This window comes from Acomys minous, assembly GCF_964271855.1.
Source record: "Acomys minous genome assembly, chromosome: 3".
Classification (NCBI taxonomy): Eukaryota; Metazoa; Chordata; class Mammalia; order Rodentia; family Muridae; genus Acomys; species Acomys minous.
In genome coordinates, this window is record NC_140485.1 from 78144747 (window position 1) to 78165123 (window position 20377).

Consider the following 20377-nt stretch of genomic DNA (forward strand, 5'->3'; position numbering starts at 1 on the left):
GTTATGTTCTAAAGCTAAACATTTCTTATCTAGATATCCATTACATAAGTTCCCAGTGAGTTCCCGTGACAAAAGATTGATAAGGCCTAAAGGTTAACAGGGTCTGAAACTCACAAGAATATACGACATATCAATTAGGATGGACCTAACTGTACCCTGTCCAGCTATCTCTTAGTTCATAATGAGTTCAGGACAATAATTTTATCTGTCTTTCATTCTAAGAAACAGAGTAAATTTAAGATGACTACATATGAGGCCACAGCATGACAAGGTATAAGGAATTAGAACAGTTTGTAGACATTAAGGCTTGTACTTAGCTAGACATTTCTAGGTAGTCCCGTTACATCTTGGGTTCGTGGACAGTTTAAACCAGCTTGCCTATATTTATGGTGAATACCAGGATTCTTGGTGCCATCTGCAGTGGAGGCTTATCTGAAGCCACAAATCTGCTACAAGGCTATCCTGAGTGAGGCACCTGGAGGTCCACAAAGGTATTTATCGCAGCCATAAACTCTCTAAAATTGTTTAGGAGATCTTTTAAAACTATTTGAATCAAATCAGGAATTCCATAATCAGGGATTAATTCATCTGAACAACAAACAGTATCCTCAAACAAGATCCTGTAGGAAGTTTGCTCAACCAGAGCTGGTCAGTACCCAGAAAGTAATAGTTCACACCAATGTCAGAAGCTTTTTCTTTTTAGTTATTTGAGACAGGGTTTCTCTGTGTAACCTTGGCTGTCCTGGACTTGCTTTGTAGACCAAGCTGGCTTAGACTCACAGTGATCCACCTGCCTCTGCCTCCCTGGGTTCTTGGATTAAAGGCGTGCGCCACCATGCCCGGCTCTAATGCCAGATTTCAGAGAGTTGCAGCAATGCACAATTGACTAGGTAGTCAGAGGCTGGAAGCAATTCTAGGTGCATCATGATACAGATCTTGCAAAATACCGGATCACTTCCAGAGATCTCTCTTGCTTACTGAACTTCCCCAAATCAATGGCTCCTGACAGCATGTCAGAGGCTGGAAGCAGTTCTGGGGGTTCATCACGGTACAAGACCTTGCAAATACTGGATCAGCTCCCACAGCCCACATGCCTAGTGAGCTCCTTTAACAGGATGGCTCTTGACAATTTACATTTTGGGGAATATTGCCTTCCCTAGCTTTGGACGGAGTGTCCTAAAGATGCTGTTGCCAGCCTCTGTGGAATTCTCCCACAGGCTGACTTATGTAACATGTCTGTCTAGTGTGTGGCTAGAGTGACCCCACACACACACTGGGATGTGTGACAAGCTGATGGCATTCATAGAGCACTCTGGGTCTCTGAGCATTATGACTGGTGTTTGCACTGCGTTCTGAACTCATGAAGTGAGCTGGGTAATAACCTCCCTCTTCCGTTTGTAGCTTGTGCTCACTGACAGCCACGGAGTGGTTTCAGGCCGTCTTTCTCCCTTAACCTTCCACCCATGTCCGTGTCCCTCCCTCACCTCCTCCTCTGCACCCCACCTCCATCTCAGGAGCTCACCCCTGATCCAAGTCCTCAGCAGGACTTTCACCCAGAGCCCAGGAAGAAAGCTGACAGGGGAGATGGCGAGATCGTTTGAGCTGGGAGTTTTTCTGAAAATAGACCGTCTCCAGATTTCCACAGACTGCTGCATGTATTAGACTGTGAGGTGCATTATGTTGAAATGGGAAGGATTGGAAGGAAAATGTTCACAGTGTGAGAACATTCCGTAAATAGAGCTGTTCCTCCCACTCCCTGATATAAAGATGGCTACAACGAGAACGAGTTTTATTTTTTGTCTCTTGGACAGGGTTATTTGTGTCTTAGGCAGGGTTGTAAAAGGATCTGTACCTGCCATCAACCCAGTGTAAATGCGGACATAGGGGCAGGAAGGAAGCTGCGGCCTGCCACTTGAGCCCCACGTCTTACATTTTCAAAGCAATGGCCACCATTCCTTCAAGCCCCATTTCAAAGCAAACTCTGTTCATACTGTGGAAAAAAATACTTAGCTTTTCCTTATATTTTTACTTTTTTCACATTTCTTTGAAATTATACTTATTTGTGCTTTTTTATTTGTTTCTGAAAGATATTATGTGTAAAGTTCATCTTCCTTATTTTTTTTTAATACTCTTTTTTTTTCCCCCCCGAGACAGGTTTTCAGTATGTTATCATTGCTGTCCTGGACTCCCTTTGTAGCCCTGGGTGGCCTCGAACTCACAGCGATCTGCCTGCCTCTGTCTCCCGAGTGCTGGGATTAAAGGCGTACGCCAGCACGCCCGGCTCATCTTCCTTTTAAAAAAATATATTTTATTAGTTTATTCATATTACATCTCAATTATTATCCCATCCCTTGTATCCTCCCATTCCTCCCGGGAGACCTCCTCCCCCCCGTATATCTCCCTTGAGCAGACAGCCTTGTGACAGTCTGTGAAATGCTCACATATGCTCACTCTTAACACAGTTTTTATCTTTTAGCTCTCAGGCTTGACGACCAACATTGTGGACATAATTTTGGCTCATCACTTTGGCCAGGTAAGCACCTGTGCAACCGGAAGAGCTGGGTTCATTGCCTTGTATGCAAAGCCTTACTGTGCTTAAGGAAAGAAAGAAGTGCCTTGCAATGTCCTGGATCCTGGCAGATAACATGTTCTGTGCAGTCAGAAGGACATGTGGCCCTGTAAAGGCCAGGCCTGCGGGAGAGCCTTCTCTCAGCTTCATGGCTCTTGGCTCTTGGAGAGCGAGAGAAAACAGCATGTCCCCCACCTGTCCCCTGCGAGCAGAATGCCATCTGTGAGTGTTTGACAACACCCGTGCCTCACCAGACATCTTTAGAGCCACTGGGAGGCTCAGGAAAGGCTTACAAAAATAGAAACTCAGAAAGAGAAAGCAAAGAACGCTGGCATGTTATTGTGAAAGGAGCTTAGAGATGGTCTTCTTCAACCCCCTGGGGCTGATGGACACTGAGATCCCCAGCAGGAGTGACTGGTGCCCTGTGGGTAATTGTGAGTGATGGAGACAAAGACAACGAGGTCCAGGGCTGGGAGGTGGCTGGAGGGTGGAGGGGCAAAGGCCGGTCCATCTGCACACTTAATTCTAAATATGCCTAAAGGAAAAGGGACGGTTGGGACAGATCAGGCTGCTACCACCTACTGGCTATGTATGTGCTAAGTAGCTTGAAAGCTGCTTTAGGCAGCTGGAGCGATGGCTTAGCACTGGCTGCTCTGCCTGAAGTCCAGACCTTCAAGTCCCAGCCCCATGTGACTGTAGCCTCCAGTCCTAAGGGATCTGACACCCTCTTCTGGCCTCTGTGGGCACTGTGAGCACGTGGTGCACAGACAGACATGCAGGCAAAAAAATCCACACATAAAATAAGAACATTTTTAAAAGGATTATTATTTTTATGTGCAATGATATTTGCCTGCATGTATGTCTGTGTGAGAGTGCCAGATCTTCTGCGCATGGACCACAGTCAGGTGTGGGCTGCCATGTGGGTGCTGGGAATTGAAACCTGGTCCTCTGGAAGAGCAGCACTGCTCTTAACCACTGAACCATCTCTCCAGCTGCCAAAATAAGAATTTCTATAAAATTAAAGAAAAACTGCATGGTGGCACACACCTTTAATCATAGCACTCTCGAGACAGAGGCAGGAGGATCACTGCGAGTTCTAGGATGCAGAGCCTGCTCTACAAATTGAATTCCAGGACAGCCAGGGCTACATAGACACCCTATCTTTTCGTTTTTTAAATATTTTAAGTTTTTTTTTTTAATGTATGTATGTTGGTGTGAGGGTGTCAGATCTTAGAGTTACAGACAGTTGTGAGCTGCCATGTGGTTGGTGGGAATTGAACCCAGGTCCTTTGGAAGAGCAGGCAGTGCTCTTAACCACTGAGCCATCTCTCCAGCCCTACACACCCTATCTTAAAAGAACAAAAGAAACAAAAAACTATTGCTTCTCAAATATCCAAACTTGGTTATTCTTCTCAAGTTTGGGGGCCTAAGCATACAATAGGAAAACTGAGGACCAGATTTAATGTTATCCCTACTGTAAATGGAGTTGGTGATTATTTTTCATGTGAGCTTTAGTTTTCTGAGAGTTTCATACATGACATGCATTCACGTCATTTCCATTCCTCGATCTCCCTGGAGTTGATGTGTGTGAATCCGGGGTCAACAACTCCAAATCTTCTGTGTGTATGTGTGTATGTGTGTGTGCGAGCGCACGCGTGCATGCATGCGCGTGTGATATTATGTATGTGTCTTTCCATATGTATGTGGGTGCCCGTGTACATGTGTGCACATATGTATGAAGGTCAGAGGTAAACATGAGGGTGGTCTTTGTAAATAGATCGACTCCCCACCGGCTGATCTCAGCTGTGGGCATTACCTATATTGTCACTAGAGCTCCTGGCCAAAATGCTTGGCGCTAGGTTTGAACACTTATTTGAAAATGCTTCGCTCTAGGTTTGAACACTTATTTGCACATATCAAGAAAAAAAAACATGTGTGTATAGGAAATATAGATTCTCTTACAGAAGAATTAGTTTGTTTTTAGTTTTGACCAAAACCAGGCAGAGAAAAATCCCCAGTCTCTGTCCACCTTGCCACAGAGCCATGAGGACAAAAAAAAGATGTAAAAGAAGCCATGAGTGTGCAAATGTGGATTTACCTGTGTGCTTGTCACTGGAACTAGGGGTGGCCTTCTCCTGGTGCACAGGTATTGGGGTAGCTGTTTTCATTTCCAGCAAGACAGAAAATCCTAAGTCCTAGAGCTCCATTAAAATTCTTTTCATGCCAGGCGGTCGTGGCGCACGTCTTTAATCCCAGCACTCGGGAGGCAGAGGCAGGCGGATCACTGTGAGTTCGAGGCCAGCCTGGTCTACAAAGCGAGTCCAGGACAGCCAAGGCTACACAGAGAAACCCTGTCTGGGGGGGGGGGGAATGCCCTTTCTTTCTTTCTTTCTTTCTTTCTTTCTTTGGTTGGTTGGTTTTTTTCGAGACAGGGATTCTCTGTGTAGCCTTGGCTGTCCTGGACTCACTTTATAGACCAGGCTGGCCTCGAACTCACATTGATCTGCCTGTCTCTGCCTCCTGAGTGCTGGGATTAAAGGCGTGCGCCACCACGCCCCTGGCATTGCCCTTTCCTTATGCATGCTTCATTCTTGATGGATTCACAACACTGTGCCATTGGGTTGGTCATCTATCACTAGATAGGCACAGATTGTATCAGGGCACTTAAAGCAGGTACATTTTATTTATTTATTTTTAAAGATTTATTTATTATGTATACAGTGCACATTAAATCACATTATAGATGGTTGTGAGCCACCATGTGGTTGCTGGGAGTTGAACTCAGGACCTCTGGAAGAGCAGTCAGTGTTCTCAACCACTGAGCCATCTCTCTAGCCGCTAGCAGGTATATTTTAAAAAATAAAAATAAAGAGGAGGAGAAGGGGGGGAGGGAGAGAACTGCATACCTACACTGAAGACTGGAGCGCTGGCAGAATTTGGGCAGGGGTCAGGCTTGGAGGGACCTAACATGCATAAGAACGCCTGATCTTTCCTCCCCACTGCTTGTTTCCTCGAGACATTTAGATCACAGTTTCTGCCTTGTCTCTGAACAAAGAATTTCTTTGACATCATCAGCAATGCTCCTGTGCTTTGCCCTATCAAAGCTGGGGAAAGTGCCCCCATCTCACTTTAGGAAGGGAGACACTGTAAAAAACAAAACAAAAAACCAAAACCCTGCTCCTTGAGCTGGAGAGTTAGCTCAGCAGTTAGGAGCACTTGCTGCTTTCAGCTGGGCGTGGTGGCACATGCCTTTAATCCCAGCACTCGGGAGGCAGAGGCAGGTGGATCGCTGTGAGTTCGAGGCCAGCCTGGTCTACAAAGCAGGTCCAGGACAGCCAAGGCTACACAGAGAGACCCTGTCTGGAAAAACCAAAACAACAAAAAAAATGTAGTCCTGATAAGGAAGAAGACTCTCCGAGGCCTAGGCCTAAAGGGAAGTGAAAAAGTATGTTAGCAACATGTAGCAAAGAGTACAATTTGTGTGTGTGTGTGTGTGTGTGTGTGTGTGTTTAAAAAGATCCATGTGTATTGGCAGAGAGAGGGGAATTACTATAATTCAGTTTTGCCTTAAACATTTACATTAGTGACTAGGTCTTTGTTTGCCCTTTATATACCAAAAATACCAATAATTGGCTCTGGCGGCACAGAGACAGGAGAAAGGGGACGAGAGCCATATGTTAGGGCCAGGCCAGGCCAGGCTTTCCTGGGACGTGGCTGCAGATGGCTGACCTTGGCTTGAGCTCGAGGGAGACAGTTGTGATCACAGTGGGGGCCAGGCAGCCACTGAACAAAGGCAGCAGTGAAGCCCTTGGTCTTCTGGGATGAGCTGAACTTGGCAGTTTCCTGCTTGTGATGGGCACTGTTTCAAAAGATGGCTTCCATACTTGTGGCCATCTTATTCTTTCTTTTTTTTTTTTTTAAAGATTTATTTATTTATTAGGTTTATAATGTCCTGCTTGCCTGCCAGAAGAGGACACCAGATGTCATAATAGATGGTTATCAGACACCATGTGGTCGCTGGGAATTGAACTCAGGACCTCTGGAAGAACAGACAGAGCTGTTGACCTCTGAGCCATCTCTCCAGCCCTGGCTATCCTATTCTTGATGCTTTCAGCCAGTGACTCACTCCAGGAGCTGCTGAGTCTCTCCTGCTGCTGCTATGGCTTTTTTTTTTAGGGGGGGGAGTTGTTTTGCTTTGTTTGTTGGTTTTTTGGTTTTTTTGAGGCAGGGTCTCTCTGTGTAGCCTTGGCTGTCTTGGACTCACTTTGTAGACCAGGCTGGCCTCGAACTCACAGCGATCCGCCTGCCTCTGCTTCCCAAGTGCTGGGATTAAAGGCGTGCGCCACCACCACAAGGCTCTGCTATGACTGTCTTGCACAAACATCCTGGCCTCGTAGTTCGCTTGGGCTGGCTTGAAGGACCTGAGCCGTGATAGACACTGAAGGAACTCATGTACAGGACAGAAGAAGCACACAGGGCCCAAGGTCTCATTTCTGCAAAGCATTTCCCGGATGACCTGCATGGCTATGTGCAGAGCTGAGGGGAAGCTGACTCAAATATCCGAACAGCAAAGGAGCCACACCCAGCTCCAGGCCTCTGGTCCTGTCTTCATTACCCATCGGGTAGTTCCAGGCTCGAATGAAGGGTCAGCGTTTTTCAGTGAAAGCAGCCTTCAAAATTCTGCTGTTGCCTAGGCAACTGTTATCATAACCCATACATCAGAGGTATCCTCTACAGCCCAGCGAGTGGGAGCGATGACGCATTGCCAAGCTGTGTGACTTCCAAAGTCAGTGATGTCTAAGTCAACTGAGGATCAGTGAGCTGGGGGGCTTGCTAACTCAGCTTTTCTTTAGTGGTAGCTCCCTTTTGTCTTTGAGTTTGTTTGTGTGGCTTCTCAGACTCCACCAGTTTGAAGCTCCATCCAGCACAGGGCTAAATCCAGGGATGCAAACACCCTGGCCTGTGTTAAACCCTGGCATTCAGTGACAATGCTGTTGGAAATGTTAATGGGTCATAGGTGATGAACTCAGAGATATTTCTCTCTTGCCCCTTACAGCAATCTCTATCTGTCTCAAAGTATCATTTATTCCTTTTTTTTAAATCTCAAAATCTGCTGCTCAAGTTCCTCTCATGGGCTAGTCACTTCATTCTAATTACTGTTATTTGTACTGCTGTCATATTATTCACTTGTCTATCCATGCATGTATGTGCGTGCGTGTGTGCATGTGTGTGCATGCGTGCACACGCGTGTGTCTGCTGGTGTTCCTTAGGAGCTGTCCTGTAATTGAGTCACAGTCTCTCACTGGGGCCAATTCCTGGCTAGTTAGGTGAGGCGAGCTGGCCAGGAGCCCCAGGGAGCTCCCTGTCTTCACCCCCAGGTCTGGGATTCCAGGGGTACCCCTTCACAGCTCATGTCTACACAGCAGGCACCTACTGACCGAGCTCACCCCTCGACTCCACTACTCATTTCTCTCATTTTTCAAGACAGGGTTTCTCCGTGTAGCCTTGGCTGTCCTGGACTCGATCTGTAGCCCAGGCTGGCCTTGAACTCACAGGGATCCACCTGCCTTTGCCTCCCGAGTGCTGGGATTACAGGCGTGCGCCACCACGGCTGGCCTCATTGTAATGTCTTTAGGTTGAGGTAGTGTCCCAGCCAGGTTCCTGGGAGTACTTGTGTCAGTGCCTTCTGATTCGGGAAGCTGTCCTCGGTTTCTCTCTTCCTGGCCGCCTTCACTCCTGAACTAGAGAATGATGACGTGCTTTTTCCTTATCTGTTTCTCTGCAAGGCTTTGGGTGATAATTGTTTTAGCTTTGTTATCTTTTCAACTATTGATGATATACCTTTTCCTCTGGTGCAAAGAAAAAAAAATCCATTTAATATTCCCAGTAAGCTTAAAATTTCTTACTGCTCTGGTATATGTGTGTGTGTGTGTGTGTGTGTGTGTGTGTGTGTATGTGTATGAGTGTGTGTGTATGTGTATGAGTGTGTGTGTGTGTGTGTTTGAGTGTGTGTATGAGTGTGTTTGAGTATGTGTGTGTGAGTATGTGTATGTGTTTGAGTGTGTGTGTGTGTGTGTGTGTGTGTGTGTGTGTGTGTGTGTGTGTGCTCTTATACTGTTCTCTATAGCTTAGAGTATGTCTTCTGCTTATTCTAGGAAGAGTTGAGGACCAACCTGGAACTGATTCAAAGTTACAGACTACAAATTGCCCAGGATATCAACCAAGGAAACCTAGAGCTTTTCCTGCGTTCTTACGATAGGTACAGTGCTTCCTACTCCTGTGGACCAGTTCTAAGGAGACGATGGCTTCTGTAAGAGGAAGCGGGCAGGAGCTGACCCTGTGCTGTATGGCAGATTGTAGACATAGAAAAACAGAGGAGGAAGACTTGACTTCATAGCTCTGTGCTAGAGTCTCAGAAGGCAGAAGTAGCCTGTGGGTGCTGGGATACAAAACAGAGGTTTCTGTGTTCCAGAAGTTACACACGTCTTTCTCCATCGACACGGCGAGGGAGGCACGCTGATTCCTGCCCTGGGAGCAGCTTCTCCAGAGTGAATATGTTGCCTCCTCTTCCCCCTCTGGGAGGATTAAAGGGTTGAGGAAATGGGTCAACATCGCTTTCCCTGGAGTTACCCAGCCAGTAGGGAGCCTGCTCTTCAGGGTGTCCCTATTTTTAGTTGAAATTCTATTAGTAGAATGCTTGTCTCGAATACACAAGGTCCTGTGTTTCATCTTAGCACTGAAAATAAAATCCTGCACTAGACTGTTACAAAGAAAGTCTTTCCTAGTCCTCAATCCCAAACAATAAAAGGACGCCATTCCCTCCTCCTCAGGCCTCACTCCTGCAGACCACCTCCTCCTCAGGACTCATCCCTGCAGGCTCACCCCTGCAGACCACCTCCTCCTCAGGGCTCACCCCTACAGACCACCTCCTCCTCAGGGCTCACCCCTGCAGACCTCCTCCTCCTCAGGGCTCACCCCTGCAGACCTCCTCCTCCTCAGGGCTCACCCCTACAGACCACCTCCTCCTCAGGGCTCACCCCTGCAGACCTCCTCCTCCTCAGGGCTCACCCCTGCAGACCACCTCCTCCTCAGGGCTCACCCCTGCAGACCTCCTCCTCCTCAGGGCTCACCCCTGCAGACCTCCTCCTCCTCAGGGCTCACCCCTGCAGACCACCTCCTCCTCAGGGCTCACCCCTGCAGACCACCTCCTCCTCAGGGCTCACCCCTGCAGACCACCTCCTCCTCAGGGCTCACCCCTGCAGACCACCTCCTCCTCAGGGCTCACCCCTGCAGACCACCTCCTCCTCAGGGCTCACCCCTGCAGACCTCCTCCTCCTCAGGGCTCACCCCTACAGACCACCTCCTCCTCAGGGCTCACCCCTGCAGACCACCTCCTCCTCAGGGCTCACCCCTACAGACCACCTCCTCCTCAGGGCTCACCCCTGCAGACCACCTCCTCCTCAGGGCTCACCCCTACAGACCACCTCCTCCTCAGGGCTCACCCCTGCAGACCTCCTCCTCCTCAGGGCTCACCCCTGCAGACCTCCTCCTCCTCAGGGCTCACCCCTGCAGACCACCTCCTCCTCAAGGCTCACCCCTACAGACCACCTCCTCCTCAGGGCTCACCCCTGCAGACCACCTCCTCCTCAGGGCTCACCCCTGCAGACCTCCTCCTCCTCAGGGCTCACCCCTGCAGACCACCTCCTCCTCAGGGCTCACCCCTGCAGACCACTTCCTCCTCAGGACTCACCCCTGCAGACCTCCTCCTCCTCAGGGCTCACCCCTGCAGACCACCTCCTCCTCAGGACTCACCCCTGCAGACCACCTCCTCCTCAGGGCTCACCCCTGCAGACCACTTCCTCCTCAGGGCTCACCCCTGCAGACCACCTCCTCCTCAGGACTCACCCCTGCAGACCACCTCCTCCTCAGGGCTCACCCCTGCAGACCTCCTCCTCCTCAGGGCTCACCCCTGCAGACCACCTCCTCCTCAGGACTCACCCCTGCAGACCACCTCCTCCTCAGGGCTCACCCCTGCAGACCACTTCCTCCTCAGGGCTCACCCCTGCAGACCACCTCCTCCTCAGGACTCACCCCTGCAGACCACCTCCTCCTCAGGGCTCACCCCTGCAGACCACCTCCTCCTCAGGACTCACCCCTGCAGGCTCACCCCTGCAGACCACCTCCTCCTCAGGGCTCACCCCTACAGACCACCTCCTCCTCAGGGCTCACCCCTGCAGACCTCCTCCTCCTCAGGGCTCACCCCTGCAGACCTCCTCCTCCTCAGGGCTCACCCCTGCAGACCACCTCCTCCTCAGGGCTCACCCCTACAGACCACCTCCTCCTCAGGGCTCACCCCTGCAGACCACCTCCTCCTCAGGGCTCACCCCTGCAGACCACCTCCTCCTCAGGGCTCACCCCTACAGACCACCTCCTCCTCAGGGCTCACCCCTACAGACCACCTCCTCCTCAGGGCTCACCCCTGCAGACCTCCTCCTCCTCAGGGCTCACCCCTGCAGACCACCTCCTCCTCAGGGCTCACCCCTGCAGACCACCTCCTCCTCAGGGCTCACCCCTGCAGACCTCCTCCTCCTCAGGGCTCACCCCTGCAGACCACCTCCTCCTCAGGGCTCACCCCTGCAGACCACCTCCTCCTCAGGGCTCACCCCTACAGACCACCACCTCCTCAGGGCTCACCCCTGCAGACCACCTCCTCCTCAGGGCTCACCCCTGCAGACCACCTCCTCCTCAGGGCTCACCCCTGCAGACCTCCTCCTCCTCAGGGCTCACCCCTGCAGACCACCTCCTCCTCAGGGCTCACCCCTGCAGACCACCTCCTCCTCAGGGCTCACCCCTGCAGACCTCCTCCTCCTCAGGGCTCACCCCTGCAGACCACCTCCTCCTCAGGGCTCACCCCTGCAGACCTCCTCCTCCTCAGGGCTCACCCCTACAGACCTCCTCCTCCTCAGGGCTCACCCCTACAGACCACCTCCTCCTCAGGGCTCACCCCTACAGACCACCACCTCCTCAGGGCTCACCCCTGCAGACCACCTCCTCCTCAGGGCTCACCCCTGCAGACCACCTCCTCCTCAGGGCTCACCCCTGCAGACCTCCTCCTCCTCAGGACTCACCCCTGCAGACCTCCTCCTCCTCAGGACTCACCCCTGCAGACCTCCTCCTCCTCAGGGCTCACCCCTGCAGACCACCTCCTTCTCAGGGCTCACCCCTGCAGACCTCCTCCTCCTCAGGGCTCACCCCTACAGACCACCTCCTCCTCAGGGCTCACCCCTGCAGACCACCTCCTCCTCAGGGCTCACCCCTACAGACCACCTCCTCCTCAAGCCTCACCCCTACAGACCACCTCCTCCTCAGGGCTCACCCCTGCAGACCACCTCCTCCTCAGGGCTCACCCCTACAGACCACCTCCTCCTCAGGGCTCACCCCTGCAGACCACTCAGAAAGCTCAAGTCAGCCTTGAGGCTCTCACCAGTGCTGCTGGTTGAGTTGTGAAGCTCTCCCCATTTTAGGATCCCACAAAATCCCATAGCCTGCAGGGCGCCATGGACACACCTGCTCAGGAGGACAGCGCAGGGCCCTCCCATCCTCAGCTGTGAAGAAAGGACAGTGTCCTAGACCCTCGTGCTCTGGATTACATGTCCAGGAGACACATGAAGGGCCATGACTTTGCTGCAAATGATGCTGATTCTGCTTTGCTTGTCTAGACGCAGAGACCTGAAGATCAAAAGACCCAAACCAGGCCAAAATGATAACAGATTGAAAACGTTAAAGTAAGTGCCTCAGTCTCCCCATGACTGCTGATTACAGCCTGTCACGGCTGATCCTGTGCAGTGGTGTTTGTGCCTCCTTGCTGACTGACACCTCTTCCACCTGCTCCCAGGTGCTCTACTTTACTGGTGGTGGGCGACAACTCACCTGCTGTGGAGGCTGTGGTAAGTGTGCCCTGGTGTGAGGAGGCTGGGATGGCAGTGTAGCTGACTGTGTAAAGCAGGCACCCTGCTGACGGGATGGGAACACGGCCACACCAGGCCATGCTGTGTCTAGTTGCACCTATCAGGTTTTCCTGTTACACATTTAGAAAATCAGTTCCTCAGCAGTCACCAGGCCTCATGGGATTGATGAGTGTGGTCCTTGATGGCTCTGTGTGCCGCTGTCCACTCTGTGGCAATTAGTGCAATAAAGCACTATGTAATTAGTGTCAGAGTTCTGGCACTCAGCCAGCTTTCCGCTGAGGGGAAGTTCCGGCAAATTCAGCAGGCTGGAAGGTGGTCAAGGGCCCGTGGCTTTTCTCTGCTTCCTTCTGAAGCACATTCACATAGGAAAAAATGATGGGTGCTCACTGTAGAAAACAAGGAAAATGCTGCAGAGCAGAGGATGGGAAGTTGTGTTCCCATTACCCAAAGGCAAACTTCAACGTTGCCCTGGTTACACACTAAACAGCAGATTCGGAGGCTGGGTGGTTACTGGTGAAGGCGGAGCCCAAGCGCTAGTTTTATATTCTACAATACAAAGCATACTGAATGGCAACTTGAAGTCTCAGATGAGAGTTTGTATCTGGAATTTTTCTTTCTTTCTTTCCTTCCTTCCTTCCTTGAGACAGGTTTATTCTATGTAGCCCTTGCTATCTTGGAATCTCTCTGTAGACCAGGCTGGACTTAAACTTAGAGATCCACCCACCTCTGCCTCCAGAGTGCTGGGATTAAAGGTGCACCCACCCACCCCCCAAAAGCCCCCTTCCATCCTTTGAATATGTTCAATTACGTTTTCTCTCCTGTTTCTAGTAGAACCATTTCCTACAAAAACCACTCCTTGGTCCTTACCCTGTCAGCACTGTAGCATCTCTGGTCATGGCAGTCCGTTTTTCTAACAGTTGTAATAATGTACTGTGAAAGTTGGAAGTTTTGCGTCTGTACTGTATATGGCATGAAATTGTGAGTCAGTGGAAACAAAGATTATGAGGGTTTGACTTATTCTTTTGTTAATTACTTATCTTAAGGAAGACTGCCAAGCCTAGGCTGGAACATCAGTGGGATAACTTCAGAAAGAAGTATGTGGCTCTTCAGAGCCTTGGAACATATGTAAAGAATTGAAATGTCGGTGTGCTGCCCCAGTAAGAACTCAGCTGAGAGAGAGAGAGAGAGAGAGAGAGAGAGAGAGAGAGAGAGAGAGAGAGAGAGAGAGTGTCACAGAATTCAGCTTCGTACAGGAGAGCCAGAGACCTTGATGCAGAAGAGTGAGGGTTGGGGAGCAGCCGCCCTCCACTCCAGGCAGGACGGGCTGAGCAGGGAGGTGGAGACAGTGCTCAGGCCCAGCAGATAGGCCAGGCATGCTGGGAAGGCATGGAGGAGACCCAGCAGGACAGGGCCACAGTCCTGGCCACCTCTCAGAGAAAGGAGGTACCTTGCCCAGACATCCTATGGCCAGTGGGAAGAGTCTTTAGATTCAGTGTGTGTGTGTGTGTGTGTGTGTGTATAGATAGATATGCTTTATTTACTCTATGTATGTGCATGAGTGCACAAGTGCATGCACATGTGGCAAGCAAAGAACAACATGCAAGAATTGGTTCTCTAGCCAGGCATGGTGGTGCACGCCTTTAATCCCAGCACTCGGGAGGCAGAGGCAGGCGGATCCCTGTGAGTTCGAGGCAAGCCTGGTCTACAAAGGGAGTCCAGGACAGCAAAGGCCTCACAGAGAAACCCTGTCTCGAAAAACCAAGAGAGAGAGAGAGAGAGAGAGAGAATTGGCTCTCTGCTTCCATCATCAGACTCGGGCATCGGGCTTGGCAGCAAGCGCCTTTACTGCTGAGCAAGCTTACCAGCTCATTTCCAGATGTGTAGATGTGTTCTGAAGTGTCAGACAGGACAGGGGTCACCTGAGACCCCACAGTTTATGTCGGTACTCTGGGTTGGCCCCCAGTAAGCTGGGCTGCTGATCCTGTAAGATCATTCTGATGCCAAGCTACAGATTATTTCCTAACAGTTAATGATTTTTTTCTCCTTTTTTTAAGGTTGAATGTAATTCTCGCCTCAACCCTGTAAATACAACTTTACTGAAGGTGATGTGTCTTCTGTCACTGCCAGCCACTGTGAGGGAGTTGACATGATTTCAAACTAGGGTGTTTGCAGGAAAGCTTCTCCTTATAATTCTGTCACTTACTCAAAAAGAAACAAAACTTCCTGAGTATATTCTCCTCATGGTAGTTACTTTTATATCGCTGTGATAAAATACCATGACTAAGGCAACTTATAACAGAAGGCATTTACTTGGGCTTACAGTTTCAGAGGTTAAGTCCATGATGGTGGAGCAAAGGCGTGGCCAGAGGAACAGCTGAGAGCTCACATCCTGATCCATAAATAGGATGCAGAGAGCACATTGGGAATTGTAGTTTTCTGAAACTTCAGCTGGATGGTGGTAGCACATGCCTTTGATCCCAGTACTTAGGAGGCGGAGGCAGAGGCAGGTGGATCTCTGAGTTTGAGGCCAGCCTGGTCTACAGAGTGAGTTCCAGGACAGCCAGGGTTACAAGAGAAACCTGCTGTGAAACATACACCGCCCCCCCCCAAAAAAGGTATTTATAGCTCTATATTTGTTTCCTTTCCGTTCATAACACAAACACTTGCCTGGGTCATCAAAAACTGCATAGGCCAGATGTGGAAGGGCACATCTGTAATGCTGTACTTGAGAGCATCTCCTTGGAAGCCAGCTTTGGCTACACAGGGATCCCAACTCTGTTTTAAAAAATGAAAACTGAGCTAGGTGTGGTAGCGCACACCTTTACTCCCAGCATATGGGAGGCAGAGGCAGGTGGACCTCTGTGAGTTTGAGGCCAGCCTGGTCTACAGAGTGAGTTCCAGGACAGCCTTGGCTACATGCAGAGAAACCCTGTTTGGGGGGGGGATGTCCATGGTTCTTTTAAAAGAGAAGATATATTTTTAAAAATTAATAATTCAATGTTATTGAGAGAATTAAAATAGGATGAAATGTTTTTACAGTCTTAATCTTGTGGTATTGGTAAGAAATTTCTAGAAATCCTCTGATCATTAGGATAGGTGCACTCTAAGCAGGTGGACAAGGTCTCACGTACCCCGGAATAGACACATATTGCTGTGACACTGAAGATGATCTTGAACTTCTTTTTTGTTTTGTTTTGTTTTGTTTTTCAAGTTAGGGTTTCTCTGTTTTAGCCCTGGCTGTCCTGGAACTCAATCTATAGAGCAGGCTGGCCTTGAACTCAGAGATCCTCCTATCTCTGCCTCCCAAATCTGGGATTCAAAGGCGCGTGCTACCGCCGCCAGGCCGGGTCTTGAACTTCTAATCTTCCTGCTTCCTTCTGCCTGATGCTTGGATTACAGGCGTGTGCCACTGAGTGCAATTCATGCAGTGCAAGGGATTGAGCCCTAGGTTTTGTGAATGCCAGGCAAGCACTCCACTAATCCCATATCCCAGACAGGGTCTCTTTACATGGCCCTGGCCAGCCCAGAACTCACTATGTAGACCATCGGGCCTCACACTAAGAGATATCCACCTGCCTCTGCCTCCTGAGTGCTGGGATTAAAGACATGTGCCACCATGGCCAGCCTACAGATAGGAACTCTTTTGTTTGTTTGTTTGTTTGTTTGTTTGTTTGATTGATTGTTTTTTGAGACAGAGTTTCTCTGTGTAGCCTTGGCTGTCCTGGACTAACATTGTAGACCAGGCTGGCTTCAAGCTCACAGCGATCCGCCTGCCTCTGTCCCCGAGTGCTGGGATTACAGGCGTGCGCCACCACCGCCCGGCTCTTTTTTTTTTAATTTTATATTATATGAGGTTTATTAAATGAGCAAGGGGAGAGAAGGAAAAGGGGGCGGGGTGCCCCAGAGAGAGAGACAGACAGACAGATGGGGAGAGAGAGACAGACAGACAGATGAGGAGAGAGAGAGAGAGAGAGAGAGAGAGAGAGAGAGAGAGGAGAGAGAAAGAGAGGAGAGAGAGGGGAGAGAGAATAAGAAGGTAAGAGCAGACAAGACCTTTTGACCTAGAGTTCTGCACTAGTATGAAGTCCCCTAGCACTCTTTTCCTCGTCCAGGGACAGTACTCAGAGGCACTGGGAAGGCTCAGCATTTGGCATACCATTGTAGGCTTTGCTACAATCCAGCCTCTAACAAAGCCAGGCTGTCTCACACCCCTTGCAATAGGGTTGTTTACTTTTATGCCAAGATTGTTGAAAAAGCACCAAAATCCACACAGGCAGACTCTCAGTGGTGCGTGCTGTAAGACCTAAAGTCCTCATGAGACTGTCTAAAACAAACGCCAGCAGGGCCTGGAGTGCTCCTGTGTGTGCTGGCTGTGGCCGAGACAGGGCCAAGCATGATTCCTTACTCAGGAGCAGAAAATTGTTGTGAAACTGTTGCAGGCAGAAGCACAGAGTCAGAAAGTAAAGTGAATATGGAGCTTTTTTTAAGTAATGAAAGTCAAGGCCCAGTCTGAAAAAACAAAACAAAACAAAAGAACCAAACAATTAAACAAAACAAAAAGCTTCTCAGTGGCTGAGTAGTCTGGCACACACCTTTAATCCCAGCACTCAGAAGGCTGAGGTAGAAAGTGTCTGTGAGTTCAAGAGCAGCCAGAGCCGGGGCTCTATAGTGAAATCTTTTCAGTTAAAAAGTCCCCTTTCAGTGTCTCCTACAGAAGCTCCCACTGAGCATTGTCCAAACAGGACTGTCTGCTCATGTGTTTGGGGACCTGGCCCACTGCTCTGTCTCCATCCTCATGGCTCCTGCCTTCTTCCCTCTCTCTCAAGTGTGTGTAAAAGAAAAGGCCTCTTACAGCAGCATGTAGCTCTCAGCACACACACAGGCTTAGTGCTCTGAGGCTGCCAAACACCCCGTGCTCTCAACTGCGGATGGCCCGTGGGCTTCTCTAGAATGTGGGTTAAAAGTCTGTGGCTTCACATTGGCTTTTCACTGCAGGCTTGAGTCAATACTGCAAACCGCATGACAGAACTCTATAGCAGCCATAGATGCTGTTATTTTTAGGGTCCCCTTCTTATCCTCGGCCACAGAGCACAGCGGGCAGGCCCTGGGGCACATAATGGATGCTGAGTTATTCCATGGCAGTGGTGAATGAATAGTGTCTCTTTGTCCAGTGAGATAGCTCAGCGGGAACAGACACTTCCTACATAAGCTTGGCCATCATTAAAACAAAGCCTGTAGCCTGGTGGTGCACTCAAAAGGCAGGGGCAAGTGGATCTCTGTGAGTTCGAGGCCAGCCTGGTATACAAAGTGAGTCCAGGACAGCCAGGGCTACACTGGGAAACCCTGTCTCAAAAAACCAAAACCAACGAAACAAACAAAAACAAACCCTGTCCCAGTCAAGAATATTATATATTTGTGAGAATAAGTATTTTCATCTTTGTCCTTGAAATGTAAGGAGGTTTCCTGTTAACCTCACATTGTGTGTGTGTGTGGGGGGGGGCAGATATGTATTCCTATGTGTGTGTACAAACATGCTTGGAGGTGCACATGCAAATGTGTGTGGGCCAGAGGCCAACACTAGGTGTTTTCCTTGGTCGTTCCCTACTTCATTTTGTTTGTTTTGAGACAGGGTCACACTAGGTAGCCTTAGCTATGAGCTTTACTACATAGACCAGGCTGGTCTTGAACGTGAACATAGAGAGATCCACCTGCCTCTGCCAAGCGCTGTCGTTAAAAGTGTGGGATACCATTCCTGCGTCCCCACCTTATATTTTGAGATAGAGCCTTTCTCTTTTTAATACCTATTTTGTTTTTTTGTTGGTTTCTTGGTTGGTTGGTTTTTTGGTTTTTCAAGAGAGGGTCTCTCTGTGTTAACCTTGGCTGTCCTGGACTTGCTTTGTAGACCGGGCTGGCCTTGAACTCACAGTGATCCGCCTGCCTCTGCCTCCCAAATACTAGGATTAAAGGCGGCATGCGCCACCACACCCGGCTTGATCTCTGTGAGTTTTAAGCCTGCCTGGTCTACACAGAGTGTTCCACAACTGCCAGGACAATATAAAGAGATCTTAAAATGTTTGTGTGCGTGTGCGTGTGCGTGTGCGTGTGCGTGTGTGTGTGTGTGTGTGTGTGTGTGTGTAATATTGTCAAGTCACCTAGTAGCCCCTGTGAAAGGGGGATGCTGAGAGCACTCCCCTCCGTGGGCGTCCTGCTGACTTAGTGTTCTTCCTCTTCTAGATGGCAGACTGTGGAGGACTGCCCCAAGTAGTTCAGGTAAGAAAGTGTTCAGAACTGGGCACGGTGGTGCACACCTGTAATTCCAGCACTCCAGGAGGCAGAGGCAGGTAGATCTCTGTGAGTTCGAGGCCAGCCTGATCAAAGAGGGAGTCCAGGACAGGCAAGGCTACACAAAGAAACCCTGTCTGAAAAAAAAACAACAACAACAAAAACAAAACAGAAAGTGGTCATAATAATCACACAAGCATGCACATATACACACACACATTACTACCTCTTTACCTACACAGAAATTAATGCCTTCTGTTTTTAATTTTTGATCATTTTATTTATTTATTTATTTATTTATTTATTTTGAGATTCTTACTCTGCAGCCCTGCCCAGCCAAGAACTCACTGTGCAGACCAGGCTGGTCTAGAAGTCACAGACACTTGCCTCAGTCTCCCGTGTGCTGGGATTAAAGGCGTGTTGTGTCCACGCACACTGACTGGCGCCTTCTTGTTTTGTGCCTACCCTCTCCCCTCCGCCCCCCCCCCCCCAGCCTGCGAAGCTCACTGAGGCCTTCAAGTACTTTTTACAAGGAATGGGCTACAGTGAGTACTGGGTGCTTTCTATTTCTGGCCTCTGAGAGTCCGCAGTTCACAGAATATAATTAATCTGGTGGAAACCAAACAGGCTGTGTAACACTCATCGGTGCATGTACAGGATGGGCGGACACTCGCCGGCACTTTGCCAGGCAGCCCCTGGGAATAGTCTTGTTGTATCGGGCTTGCACTGTGTTTGTGAAATACCTTCCCCCTTTTGTGGTTTGTCGTTCTTTCTTGGTTTAGTCTTGCATGCGCGGCAGGTTTTGGTGACCAGTATGTGTTCCCAAAGCCACCTTCCTAACCCTGTGTGAATGGCGCGGGCACAGCTAAGAGGCTTCATTCCGCCCTCAGGGTTTCCCGTTGTACCCTGAAATAGAATCGGGGAGACTCAGATGCAGAGGAGCAAGGCAGCCTTGCACACAGTCCCTCAGCTAGAGCAAGTAGTGCCACGTGGGGAACCTCTTATGTCGCCCTGGGCTGGGAGAGGGGAAGTCTTTGCTGCGACCTGCAGGTCATCTGAGGCTCGCCAGGCTCCTCCTCTCACCTCTTGTTCTCTGTTACAGTACCGTCCGCCAGCATGACCCGCCTCGCCCGGTCACGAACCCACTCAGCCCCCAGCCACATCGGAAGTGAAAGAATTTATTTCAGCCAGCCTGTGACCGGCAGTCAGCTGGATGGGGCTCAGGAAGGCCCCGAGGCCCCTGATCTCCAGACCGTGGAGGTGTCCTGCTAGGCAGATGGGCCTTCCCTGAAGTGTGCAAGCCCCTCCTTCAGATGACCAGTTCATAATAGAGCATTCATTCCGTCAGCTGGCCTCCACTTTCTTTCACTCCTGCACGGCCACAGCATCTCTCTCTAGTGGCCTGGATTTACCATTCTCTCTACACACCCCTTTTTGTGTGGGCCAAGAACCACACCCAGGCCAGTACTGTACCATTTCAATGTCTTTTTAAATTATTTTCACATTTACATCTTTTTTTTTTTTTGAGACAGGGTTTCTCTGTGTAGCCTTGGCTGCC

The 20377-nt window shown here is 49.9% G+C and overlaps 1 protein-coding gene across 2 annotated transcripts in view; it reads left to right on the forward strand.

Annotated features, from left to right (window-relative positions):
- Positions 1-20272, forward strand: part of LOC311594175 (protein NDRG3-like) — a 40399-nt gene extending 20127 nt beyond the window's left edge. Inside the window, exons 7-14 of one of the 2 annotated variants that reach the window (XM_084775719.1) lie at positions 2477-2533; positions 8725-8828; positions 12289-12354; positions 12465-12516; positions 14592-14639; positions 18772-18807; positions 19313-19364; positions 19922-20272. In XM_084775719.1, the coding sequence (XP_084631845.1) occupies positions 2477-2533; positions 8725-8828; positions 12289-12354; positions 12465-12516; positions 14592-14639; positions 18772-18807; positions 19313-19364; positions 19922-20091 (585 nt within the window). In that variant the 3' untranslated portion in view covers positions 20092-20272. Of the gene's footprint in view, positions 1-2476; positions 2534-8724; positions 8829-12288; positions 12355-12464; positions 12517-14591; positions 14708-18769; positions 18808-19312; positions 19365-19921 lie in introns of those variants that run through there. The other variant, XR_014777982.1, reaches the window with a different exon arrangement.
- The last annotated feature ends 105 nt before the right edge of the window (positions 20273-20377 follow it).